The sequence below is a fragment of the Xyrauchen texanus genome, chromosome 6 (assembly GCF_025860055.1).
Source record: "Xyrauchen texanus isolate HMW12.3.18 chromosome 6, RBS_HiC_50CHRs, whole genome shotgun sequence".
NCBI lineage: Eukaryota > Metazoa > Chordata > Actinopteri > Cypriniformes > Catostomidae > Xyrauchen > Xyrauchen texanus.
In genome coordinates this window covers 18128619-18142744 of record NC_068281.1, presented here as the reverse complement: position 1 = coordinate 18142744, position 14126 = coordinate 18128619, and the positions used below count along the sequence as shown (strand labels likewise).

Below are 14126 nucleotides of genomic sequence, written 5' to 3'. Positions count from 1 at the left end.
AAGTGACATTATAATTAGTGTGGGTAACGTAGCGATGTAACATTTTGCTAGAGACAGTGAAAGTTTTGAAACCACTATTGGGACAAGCTGCCCTACTTATCATTTTGATGCCAGGGGGAGATGAGAGAATAACTGTCTGAAAATGTAAGTTAATCAAAAGAGTCTGGAATGCCTTTGCAGTCTGATTTCTACTGTTTCTATTATATTTAAAACTAGATTTTTACACTTTCTGAATAAAATATAAGTGGTGCTTATCCATGCAAAACTTGCTGTTTTGATGTTAGGCACTAGCTAGGGTGTTGTGGGTGGTTATTAAGGTGTTCTCAGTGATTACTAGGTAGGTTGCTAGCTTTCTGACCCAAGTCAAAAGAGCCAATTTCATGACATTACATCTTATGACATCATCATTTATACTTTTTTAAAAGAACAACTTGTACATTGGTATTGCAATGTATTAATTAGTAGGCTACTGAAGTTACAATTGTTTTATGAAAATATATGGATTGCAAAGGCTATTATAAGGCATAACAAACATCTTCATAATGCATTATACACTCACCTAAAGGATTATTAGGAACACCTGTTAAATTTCTCATTAATGCAATTATCTAAATCAACCAATCACATGGCAGTTGCTTCAATGCATTTAGGGGTGTGGTCCTGGTCAAGACAATCTCCTGAACTCCAAACTGAATGTCAAAATGGGAAAGAAAGGTGATTTAAGCAATTTTGAGTGTGGCATGGTTGTTGGTGCCAGACGGGCCGGTCTGAGTATTTCACAATCTGCTCAGTTACTGGTATTTTCACGCACAACCATTTCTAGGGTTTACAAAGAATGGTGTGAAAAGGGAAAAACATCCAGTATGCGGCAGTCCTGTGGGCGAAAATGCCTTGTTGATGCTAGAGGTCAGAGGAGAATGGGCCGAATTTATTCGTTACAACAGAGGTATGCAGCAAAGCATTTGTGAAGCCACAACATGCACAACCTTGAGGCAGATGGGCTACAACAGCAGAAGACCCCACCGGGTACCACTCATCTCCACTACAAATAGGAAAAAGAGGCTACAATTTGCAAGAGCTCAGCAAAATTGGACAGTTGAAGACTGGAAAAATGTTGCCTGGTCTGATGAGTCTCGATTTCTGTTGAGACATTCAGATGGTAGAGTCAGAATTTGGCGTAAACAGAATGAGAACATGGATCCATCATGCCTTGTTACCACTGTGCAGGCTGGTGGTGGTGGTGTAATGGTGTGGGGGATGTTTTCTTGGCACACTTTAGGCCCCTTAGTGCCAATTGGGCATCGTTTAAATGCCACGGCCTACCTGAGCATTGTTTCTGACCATGTCCATCCCTTTATGGCCACCATGTACCCATCCTCTGATGGCTACTTCCAGCAGGATAATGCACCATGTCACAAAGCTCGAATCATTTCAAATTGGTTTCTTGAACATGACAATGAGTTCACTGTACTAAAATGGCCACCACAGTCACCAGATCTCAACCCAATAGAGCATCTTTGGGATGTGGTGGAACGGGAGCTTCGTGCCCTGGATGTGCATCCCACAAATCTCCATCAACTGCAAGATGCTATCCTATCAATATGGGCCAACATTTCTAAAGAATGCTTTCAGCACCTTGTTGAATCAATGCCACGTAGAATTAAGGCAGTTCTGAAGGCGAAAGGGGGTCAAACACAGTATTAGTATGGTGTTCCTAATAAACCTTTAGGTGAGTGTATATACAGATTTCATGAATTGTTACCAAAATGTCTTGTTAAAATCACTGGAAAATAATTTTTCAATTGCATTTCTAACATATAGTAGAACTCATGCAATATTGGCTTACCTCCCAGTGTGGCTGATACCAAGAAATGAGTGCCATATTTCTTGATTAGGTTTTCATGGATCTGCTGAAGGCTCGGCCTTCTCCCCAGAAGCCTTAGGTTGCGTAAAAACTCTGGCGCCAAAGGCAGTGGGGCTTTGAAGAAATCTCTCTTCTCTGTCACCAAGCTGTTCACTTTCCAGTGACTAAACTCCCTGTAAGACAAAACAAGCACAGTTAAGTGCTTTCAAGCCCAGTTAAAGGTAATGCATGTGGTGAATTTTGGAACCCATTTTTTTTTTTTTTTGTATTTTTTTTATGTTGTTAATCATTGGTGGAACAGGGAATTGTGTCTCTTGGTCTGTGTGCTTATGTGTGTGCAAGGTGTTAGACCATGAAAAAAATGCTGATTTCAGCAGAAATTAAAACCATCCCTGCATAAATATGCATCAGAATTTGGTGCTGAATATTGATGCATCTAATTTGAGTGCAGGGCAAAATATGTTTCAGAATCAGAATCAGAACAAGTGTTATTGCCATGTATGCATACACAAGGAATTTGTCATGATGACAGAAGCTTCCAGTGCAAATGCAACCATATATACTTACATAGAAACATATACATTTAAACATACAGTATATACAAACAGTGACATAAAAAGATATAACATGGAAAAAGAGAAATATAAAATAAAGCAATAATGTTGTTAGCATATTTTATATACAGATATATTGTACAGTTATGTGCAGGTAATATAATGTATTGAAAAAGAGGTTGGATATGTTAAAGAATATAAAATAAATATGGATATAAGTTGGAATGGATAGATTGAATATTGCACATTGTTGTATTAACAAAAGGAAAGTATTTGGGGGCCGTTTTAACTGTTCATGAGGTGTATGGCCTGAGGGAAAAAAAAAAATGTTCCTGTGCTTGGCTGTTCTGGTGCTCTGTGCTCTGTTGCGCCGGCCAGAGGGCAACAGTTTGAAAAGGAAGTGTGCTGGAAGAATGGGGTCAAGAGTGATTTTACCAGCCCTTGTAGTCACTCTGTATGTGTACAGTTCTAGCAGGGTGGGAATGGGAGCACCAATATTCCTATCTGCAGTCCAAACTATCCTTTGAAATCTTCTGATGTCTGACTTAGTAGCTGAACCAAACCAGACAGTTATAGAAGTACAAAAGGCAGACTCGGTAACTGCTGATTAGAACTGTATTAACAACGCCTGTGGCAGGTTGAACTTCCTCAGCTGGTGAAGGATATACAACCTCTGCTGGGCATTTTTCAAAATTGAGTCTATGTGGGTCTCCCACTTCAGGTTTTGTGAGATGGACTAGTCCAGGAACCTGAATGACTCCACTGCTGCCACAGTGCTGTTCAGAATGGTGAGCGGGGTCAGTGTTGGGGTGGGCCAAGTCCACTGTCATTTCCACTGTTTTGAGCATGTTCAGCTGTAGGTTGCTTTGACTGCTCCTGTTAGCCATCTGTTCAGCCTCCCTTCTGTATGCAGACTCATCGTTATCCTGGATGAGGCCGATGACAGTGGTGTTGTCTGCAAACTTCAGGAGCAGAGGGGTCCTTGGCAGTGCAGTCATTTGTGTACAGTGAGAAGAGTATTGGGGAGAGTGCACACCCCTGGGGGGCACCAGTCTATAAACACAATAGAGCTTAGATGACGCAATTGGCAGCTTTGGTAATAGTGCACAGGAACTCTGCACATGAGTAGTTGATACAAATTGTGCCCATGTACTTTAAACATTTTCAACAACTTTATCAACATCACGATTTTAAAAATAAAAAGATATTCAATTTAAAAATAATTGTTTAAATTATGGTTTAAATGAATGTTTAAGGGGAAGTATATGTTTGGTTCTGTACCATTTCTAATAATCTTTTTGCCTTTGCTAATTCATTTTAAACTGTCCTGCAGTGTGACAATTTAAAGATTTTTAAACAGTACATTGTCTCTTAATTATTATGATGTCATAAAAGCATGCATAAAAATGATAACTGTATTAGTAAAATGCTGTTTAGGTTAGCTTTAGATGGAGAATAGCATGTCACACCAAAGGAAATGTAAACTTTCCATATGTATTCCAAGTCAATAATCCACTGCATCTTTCAAAACACTGTATCCAGCATCAGCATAATTTCATAAAATTATTAATCCTTAAACATATCACCCATAGGAATCCTCTATTTGGGCTTAATATGGTTCATGAAGATCTCTTAGAGTTAATTAACAAAAGCAGTGGCTGTCCAACCATAAGTTAATGATGATATATGGTCTTAATTAAAGGGATCTATTACCAGCTGGAACTCTGCTGTGGGGTGGGACACTCACACCCAAAACACTCTCCTTTTTAATACCCCCTTACCAGGAGGCCACTGCACCTGGGTATCTCAACACTACACAGACTTGCTGTAAATTAGCTTCTTTTATTTGTTGTTTGTCTCTGCTCTTTCAGCTAATTACAAGCAGTAAATACAGCTTTAATATAAGCTTTAATTGTTCTTCTGAGATTTAAAGAAAAAAATTAAACATCTTATTTACACACCCTCATGTTGATCCAAACCTTATTTCTGACTTTCTACAGTGTAGTTTGGTGAAGATCCTGGCCTCTCTTTTCCATTTCATAAAATGAATGATGACTGGGGCTTTCAAGCTCCAAAATGACAAAAAAAGCACAATAGAGCCATTCTAAAAGTGGTCTATACCATTTGTGGGCTATATTTCAAGTCTTCTGAAGTCATACAATAGCTTTGTGTGTGAAACAGATGGACATTTAAGTAGTTATTTGCTGCTAATATTTCCCTCCAGCAACTCTGGACTAATGTGATCTGAACTTGAAATGTTGTGCTAAAGTCATATGGACCACTGTAATGGTCATTAACTTACATTATGTGGATTTCTTGAAAAGTCTTGAAAATTTCACCTTTTGTGTACTGTGGCCTTGTGGGTTTAGAATGACATGAAGGTGAATAAATGACGATGACGTTTTTGGGTGAACTGTCCCTTTAACTTGCACACACACACACACACACACACACACACACACACACACACACACACACACACACAATCGAAAGAGAGAACTGCTGATCTGCAACACTTTGCTCTGCTGAATTAAAACTGGGTCTTCTGGCCTGTTTGTATGAGCCTGCCAATCAAGCGGGGGGTGGCAGGTGTGCTCTATGAAATACTCTCAAAATATGTCTTCACTTCTCAAACTGTTCACTCATTAAAACAGACACATTCCTTTAACAGATGCATTTAATGAATAGTCTGTCCTCTACCCAATGGTGGACAGTATAGCAAAGTCATTGATACTAAGAAATTCCATCTGGAAGGTGGTTAGTGCTTTGCAGAGTTTGGTGAATGAAGGAGGGAAAATAGCAGATTAGCAATTAGAGTCTTTTTCTTCTCCCCAGCGTATGGGTGTCGGCGGTGCATTCTGCTATGGTGTTTGTGCTCAGCACACTAATGGGTGCTTCCCAACATGTACTCACTAATTTGAGTCAGTTACACATTTCCTAGAAAAGAAACTTAATCCGAAATATCTATTCCTTGACAAGTAGCCAGTAGAGTTCTGCTCCAGAGCAGCGTTTTCTTTTTTTGGTAAATGGAAAAGTGGTCGTATTGGGATAACACATTTTGTCATGCACCAATGGCTTTATTTTGCCAGGTTGAAAAGCATTGACACTGAGCTTGAATCTTAATTACTCAAAAAAATCACAGTTCTAAATGCTGTAATTAGATTTTCTAGCTTGGTACCCTCAGGCCCTCGACAAGAAAACACACATTTCTTTAATACCAGGTGTTGGAAAATCAAGTAAGGCCTTATTTAAATATACTAACAAACGCCATGATAAAGTATTGATTATCCAAACTGCTGAAAGATTGTAACAATTTTGGAATGGCTTAATTGTATAAGTAGCTGTTCAGGCAGGACATGTTCTTGGAGCACAATAGAAAACAACAGAATGCAGGGGTCTAGAGATGCATTTTTCAAATTTGATCTATGACTTGACACATCACCTAAAAAAAGTAGCTAAGTGAACAAATGCATCTGTTCCCATTCATCTCTACATAAACCAACAATTAAAAAAAATTAAAATACTGCAGATGCAATGTGGAAATTCTCAGCAGCCCCTCAGGAGAGCATGATACTTCATCTGGAATAGTTGGACTTTCCATTCCAGTGACAATATGTTCACACTGTAAAGACCTTCACACTTTACGTCAGTATGAAATCAGATCAGAATTGACGTGAATTTGATTGGAGTGACAGACTATCAGGCTCTCTGGCCTTTATTGTGTCTGGAAAAAAATAATTCCAGTGCATTTGGACTAGTATGAAATAGTATATTCGTGTCAACTAAATACTGTAAGTATTTCTTCATTCTCACCCAGAGACACTGAAGCATCTAGTGAACTCAGCGTTGTGCAAGAGCAAATCTGCGCTTTCTCCAAATTACATCGCAGATTTACATCTTTCTTTTTTATCATTTCAAAATTTGGAGGAAAAAAATATTGTAATGGAATTAAGAAGGTAATATTTGCATAATTGCAAAAGAGGCTGTGGCTTGAGCTAAATAAACTAAATACATTTCTGAATATCCATTGGTAAGAGAACTAGATCAGTGGTTCTCCTCTGGTGGGTTGTGAGGCAAAAATGGGTCGGAGGTCTCTTCTGATGAGAGACCTCCCGGCAGGGAGGCTTATCAACTTTTAAAAATAATGAAAAATATTTCCTATATTTGTATATATTTATTTATTTATTCATTTTGTTAGGCTCAAATCATACTCTATGATATTTTGGCACAACTTTATATATCACTTGGTAGAAGCTAGCCAAATTATGCAGATGCCTCGTAAAATCATGAACAAAACGACTTAAAGGAATAGTTCACTCAAAAAAGAAAGTTCTCTCATCATTTACTCACCCTTATGCCATCCCAAATCTGCTGAACTTAAATGAAGATGTTTAGAAGAATTCTCACCTCTTTTGGCCCATAGAATGCAACTGTATGTGGGCCAAAATGTTTAAGCTCCAAAAATCACATAAGTCAGCATAGAAGTAATCCATAAGACTCCAGTGGTTAAATATATGTCTTTAGAAGTGATATAATAGGTTTGGGTGAGAAATATATTAATATTTAAGTCCTTTTTTACTAGAAATTGTCCTCCCTGCTCCATCAATCTCCACTTTAAGTTTCACATTCTTCTTTTATTTTTGATGATTCACATTCTTCATGCATATCGCCCCCTAGTGGGCAGGGAGAAGAATTTCTAGAAAAAAGTGACTTAAATATTGATCTGTTTCTCATTGATCACTTCTGAAGATATGGATTATAACATGGAGTCATACGGATTAATTTTATGCTGCATTTATGTGCTTTTTGAAGCATCAACATTTTGCCACCTATTCAATATGGACCTACAGAGCAGAAAGTCAATCACATCTGGGATGTCTTGAGAGTGTGTAAATGATTAGATAATTTTCATTTTTGGGTGAACTATCCCTTTAAGGTAAAACAAAAACAACAAAAAACCACACAGACCACAATAAATAAATAGGTTCACAAGGATAAACATAGTTTGTGCAAAACCACAATGAGTTTTGTCAGGTAAATTCAGGGACTGCTTTGTATTGTGAAAGCAGCTTTAATAGATTTTTAAAGAAGGATTAGTCACCAAAGTTAAGCAAATAAGTAATGACAAAATCATGCTTTCAGCAAAACCAAAACTACACAATGGAGAAAAAATAAAAAAGAAAGAAAAAGCTGCTCAGCAAAAACTCTGCACTGGTAAACATCAATATAGAGAGTGAAATTTGACTCTGATCTATGAAAGCTCAGACAATGTTTGTCAAATCTAAAATATCCTTTAGTGAATGATTGAAGTGGGAAATTGTATCAAGTCAACAGAACACAAAGGCGCTTTTTTTCAAGCCCCTGTACCACTCTTTTTTCCATTATAATTCAAAGCAAGCATCTCCAAGTTTGCCAGCCATTTGTCTTATTAATTCTGCATTGTGTAGACCAACGTCACCTGTACAAAAATGCTGTATTCATAATTCACCGCATCAGAACACTTGCATTTCTTAATTTGCCAGTTTCAAAACACCAAATTACGTTCTCTCTCTCAATCATTTACAGCTTAAAGATGTCTTCACTATTTTTTAACGCTGATACTCGTTGCCTCTGGAAATCAGCTGTTTCCAGGTTACTGTCCCCCAGGGAGTGGCTCCCTACTGGTTGTCACTGCCATCATGTCCTGCAGCACCAGTCTTGGTCTACAGATGATAGCACAAATGGGAGTTAATAAATCATCCAGATTCCACATAGGAAGGGTACCGCATCATTGTTCTACCCTCCTCTACAATCAGAAATAAGTGTACAGTGCGTTTCCAATAGTTGTCCATGTTCCTTGGTTAATTTTTTATTTGAATTTTTTTTAATGAAAGATGCACCCAGTTTTTTTCTTAATGTCACAATGGCCAATATTTCAGTCACCTTGGACATGTAGAAATCAACGGTGATGTCAATGAAGAAAAGCCCTATGATTAATTTATTCTGTATAAACGTATCTGCTAATAGGGGTTTTACCAAGATAAAGTAAGTAGTATTCAGCTTTTATTAGGCTACTGATTGACTGGAGTCTTAATCTCAATTGAATGTGCATGATTTTTTCAGAAATATTCATTTGTGTACAGTTTATTTCTTTAGAGATAAAATATTTAATGAGGATAAAAGTACTTAATATTGATTAATGTATAAATAGATGCATAATTGTCTAACACTGTACATTACACAAGGTTCCACAGTGCAGAAGTTTGTGTTTTTGGATATATTATTAATTTAATAATAATTCAAACAAATTGTTTGGGATTAAACATTAAATTTATTGGGAGGACTCTTCTGTAGTTCAGTTATATTCTCTTTTAAAAGGCTTTTATTTATTTATTTATATTGCAATCACAGAGGGTTTCATATTGAGTAACATTTGAATCTAAATGTCAACTGCTGTGTATGTTCCTAAAGCCCAGGATCAAAGCAAAGTATTGCAAGTGCATATCTCTTTCTATTTACAACAGAAATCCCCATCGGAGCTGGCAGTATGACTAAAGACCATAGAATTCACTCTGCCGGGGATCCTTTGGTGCAATGTAGCCTCCCAGAGGGGAGTTGTGCCCAAGGAACAGTAAAAGATACAATCCCTCAGTAAATGTCTGCTGGTGTTCTCCTCTTACCTAGCCACCAAAACCCAGTTTCTCTTCTCGGAAGTCCTTTTGAAAAAGATTATAAAATCAAAGTGCCAATGCAATGACCAACTGAAGTACCGTCACTGCTGTGTGAGTTCAGGGATGCTGTTTACAATGCATCTGAACTATGAAGCACAATCAGAAGACTTGCATACAAACAGATGCACACTCAAAACACCCCACTTGAACACACCCACACAGACTCTTTGGCTAGCAAGACAACCTTTTCAAACTGTGCTGGCAGAGGCTCCACAGGCCTTTCTTTGCCCAGCTGCTGTAGGCATGCTGAGTTCTGAATTTGGTGAGCAGGGAGAGTTGGACAGTATCTTCACTAAGATAGCTTCACTAGTAATCTTACAGATCTATTTCATACACTCAATAAGCCCCAAACCCCAGAAGAACTTGATGAAATGAATATAAATTTAGTCTTCTCTAGCACTCTTGATATTGTCGCCCCACTTCAATTAAAGAACATTAAAGAAATAAGCCCTGCTCCATGGTACAATGATCACACTCATGCTCTCAAGAAAGCAGCTCAGAAAATGGAGCACATGTGGAAAATAGAAAATTAGTATTAAAAGTATTTTGTGGTGCATGGAAGGGTAGTGTCTGTAGCTACAGACAGGCACTATAAGCTGCCAGGTCAGCATATTTTAGTAAACTCATAGACAATAACAACAACAATCAAAGGTGTTTATACAGTACTGAGGCTAAATTGGTTAGGAATAAAGCCTCAACAGAACCAGATATTAAGTTGCAGCACAAGAGTAATGACTTCATTAATTTCTTTACAGATAAAATTGAAATAATCAGAAATAAAATTATGGAATTATGCAATCATCTGTCATAGCACCTCCGAAAGCAGTTTCTAATAATTTTCCTCACATCCTTCTCTGTCATAGGTCATGAAGAGCTAATAAAACTTATCAAAACATCAAAAGCCACAACATGTTTGTTTGATCCTATACCAACTAAGCTCTTAAAAGAGGTATCTCCTGTAATTTCAGAACCTCTTCTTAATAGAAATAACTTGGCAGTTATCAAACCACTTATTAAGGTAGTTTCCTCCTATTTCTACAGAGAAATAGTATATACAAATAATTTAAGTCAGGATTTAGGCCTCATCACAGTACAGAGACTGCACTTATCAGAATTAGAAATGACTTGCTCTTATCATCTGATCATGGCTGCATTTCACTTCTAGTGCTTTTAGATCTTAGTGCTGCATTCGACACGATAGATCATGACATTCTCTTGAATAGTCTAGAGAATTATGTTGGCAATTGTGGAGTTGCTTTAGCACGGTTTAGGTCATATTTAGCAGACCGCTACCACTTTTTCTATGTAAATGAGGAATTGTCAAACCAAACAAAAGTAAAATATGGAGTGCCACAGGGATCAGTTTTAGGGCCTCTGATTTTAGGTCATATTTAGCAGACCGCTACCACTTTGTCTATGTAAATGAGGAATTGTCAAACCAAACAAAAGTAAAATATGGAGTGCCACATGGATCAGTTTTAGGGCCTCTGATTTTCTCCTTGTATATGCTTCCACTGGGATATATTATCAGGAATCGTGGAATAAGTTTCCACTGCTATGCCGACGATACACAACTTTATATTTCTTCAAAACCTGATGAGATTTTAAAATTCTCCAAATTAGCAGATTGTATCAATGATACATTTCCTTCTACTCAATTCTGAAAAACAGAGGTACTAATTATTGGACCAAAAAACTCTAAAACTCTAAGCCACTAAAATATAATTTGACTCTCGATGGATGTAATGTTACATCATCTTCAACAGCGAAGAACTTAGGTGTTATATTTGATACCAATCTGTCCTTTCAAAATCAAATTACCAATGTTTGTAGAACAGCATTCTTCCACCTAAGAAATATTGCTATATTAAGGCACATGCTCTCTGTTGCTGATGCTGAAAAACTAATTCAGGCGTTCATGACCTCAAGACTAGATTATTGTAATGCATTACTGGGAGGATGTCCAGCAAGCTCAATAAATAAACTTAAATTGTTAAAAATGCAGCAGCCAAAATGATAACGTGAACCAAGAAATTTGATCATATTAACCCCATTTTATCATCGTTACATTGGCTACATGTTAAATTCTGTATTAATTAAAAAATTCTGTTAACTACATACAAAGCTTTGAATGGTCTAGCTCCACAGTACTTAAGTGACCTTCTACCACACTATATTCCATCGTGTTCATTACGATCGCAAAGTTCTGGCCTGTTAATAGTTCCTAGAATATCAAAATCCACAAAAGGAGGTAGATCCTTTTCATATTTGGCACCTAAACTATGGAATAGTCTCCCTAACACTGTTCGAGATGCAGACACACTCTCTCAGTTTAAGTCTAGACTAAAGACTCATCTATTTAGGCAGGCATACACCTAATTTATCCTCCAACCCACAATTAGGCTAATTTAGTTTAGTCTGCCAGAACCAGGAACCAGAAACATTGATCATGATTTATAACTCTGCAATAAATTGAATGGCATCTATCCAGCACCACTCCTGCTTTTTGTTGGACTCCACTGCTACGTGTCGCTGAATGATGATGACTAAATGCAGCCGGTGCCAGCCAAACATCACTTCAGACTTCAGAGGATGAACTGATGCCAACTCCAACCATAAGACATGGGATACTTCATATGCCATTGTCTGAACCTTGAATTTAGGATGGACCATACCGAACCACACCAAAATTACCGGCCAGGTTGAACTGCATTTCACATCCCTGATCTCTGCCTGCATCACCTCGGTCTATTGATGGACTACCATCTTGAAATGGAATGCATAGACTATCAATTGCCAACAAAAGCCTTCATCAGCCAATTTACAAGGACAAGAATTTCTGCAGTTAATCCAGGCTGGACTTCAAAGACATTGGTCATTAATCTTACAGTTCAAACAAAATCAATGTTTAAACACTGACCCTTAACACTTATTTAGTTTAATAATTTTAAACCATGACTTTAACTATACATAAGTAATATTTACATTATATTCATGATTTTAGCCAGAGGGGAACTAGCCCCAACAGTGATTCTGGTTTCTTCTAAGGTTATTTTTCTTCATTAATCAACATCTTATGGAGTTTTGTGTTTCTTGCCACAGTCGCCTTCAGCTTGCTCACTGGGGTTATTAATACAATTATTATTTAATTACTTATTTTTAAACAAGATTTAAAAATCGTATTTTATCTAATTACACAATGATGATTCATGGACATTATAGACATTACAGTTTTATCGTCTGTTAATGCCTGATCTTCTGTAAAGCTGCTTTGAAATGATATGTGTTGTGAAAGGCGTTATACAAATAAAATTGACTTGACTTGATTATCGGCTGCGAACTACACAGAGGAAGCCGGCAAAAAGGCCAAATTCCCCTGACAATGCTGAGGTCAGTCACAGTAATATGCCAAACATACATTTAATTTCTGTTGTGCATGTGCCTTTGATATGGACTGGAATTCATTCTTAGTAATTGATATTTAAAGGGATAGTTTTTTTACTCATTTACTCAACCTCATGCCATCACAGGTGTGTATGAATTTCATACTTCAGAACACATTTGAAGGAAAAAAGAAAAAAATATCAGTTCAGTAGGTCCTTAAAATACAAGTGGATGGGGATCACACCTTCGAACCTCCAAAAATCACAGAATGTAAACATAAACGTCATCCACGTAAATGTATCGCAGCATAGTTCTAGCGGGAAGACTAGCAGCTGTACATCATCGCACCATTAGCTGGGTAATTCCCAGCCAATCACATGTAAGCCATTGCTTAATAAGTCTGCTTATTGTCACATTGCTGCTTCAGTGTGCTAACATGGCAAATAGACATGTTTCAACCTCTCCAGGCCACAGGAGAACCAGTGCACAGAACATCTCTGGAAGCCCGCCTTCCCTGACCAATGACGTCATCACTATATCTCAACATCTGCCCACATCAGACCCATTGGGAGTAAACAACCAGCAAACCTGGATCTTCACCATATCTCATTCATTTAGGAGATCTCTCTCAATCGAGCCACCGCATCCTCAATTGGATTGCACGACCTGGTGCAGAAGGAGCGTGCTCCACACCATGTCCGTCAAAAACATCGGCTCAATCAGCAGCTGGTTTCCATCAAAAATAAGCTAAGTTATTATCATATCCATCAAATGAATTCAGATTTAGTCATGGGTCTAGCCTTCCGTTGCCATGCCATCTGTTCATCATAAAGTTGCAACGCTGTCTGTTCAACATAAGGCATATGCATCAATATCAAAAGCCAGTATTTTATGTCAACAGCACATTCACTCTCATAGTAATGGCAGGCAATCGTGCAATCTCATGAGGGCAACTCGGTCAAGGTTCATTCACATGTCATTCACCGTGCTGCATGCCCGAGCGTTCCCCATCGGGGAATTAAGATAATTATTCAGGCATATCATCATGTACAGTCAGTGCTTATTTTATGGAGTCCCATTACTCCATTCAGTAAGATATCCCTGTTTTGCTGGTCGCCTTCACCCAAATCACGTAATGGGTTCTTTCCGATACAATTTATCATCCCTATGCCCTACTCACTAGGAAAGACAAAGCCTATGATGTGGGCATTCCGAGGGAGCATGGCATCACAGTTTAACCCATTGATGTGTGCCCCCTTTTTGAGCACAAACCATGAAAATTACATACCTGAACTTAAATGGTTGTATTTACTGGACCCTTTGGAGTATGGACACAGTTGTAGTATCTTTTGAAAGAACACTTTGGGCTTTATTTCCCAAGTTTCAGAATTAATATATGTTGTTATTTTTTTAAGTTAGAGAACTATGAAGTTTATAGTAATGGAGATATTTTGTGCTGAACATATTTTTATATATAAATAAAGAATTAAAAAACAATAATAAAAGTGCCAAGACAACCCAGAAATACAATGTTCTCAAAGCCACAAGTCTAAAGAAGTTATGTTTCAAATTTGAAGATGATCTAACAAAAAAATTTAAAAAATTTGCACAGAA

General features: G+C 37.6%; 1 protein-coding gene across 1 annotated transcript in view; it reads right to left on the bottom strand.

The window, feature by feature from the left end:
- LOC127644655 (BMP/retinoic acid-inducible neural-specific protein 3-like) overlaps positions 1-14126 on the bottom strand; it is a 123236-nt gene that overhangs the window by 61301 nt on the left and 47809 nt on the right. Inside the window, exon 3 of the mRNA XM_052127958.1 lies at positions 1847-2037. Within this exon, the coding sequence (XP_051983918.1) occupies positions 1847-2037 (191 nt within the window). The remainder of the gene's footprint in view (positions 1-1846; positions 2038-14126) is intronic.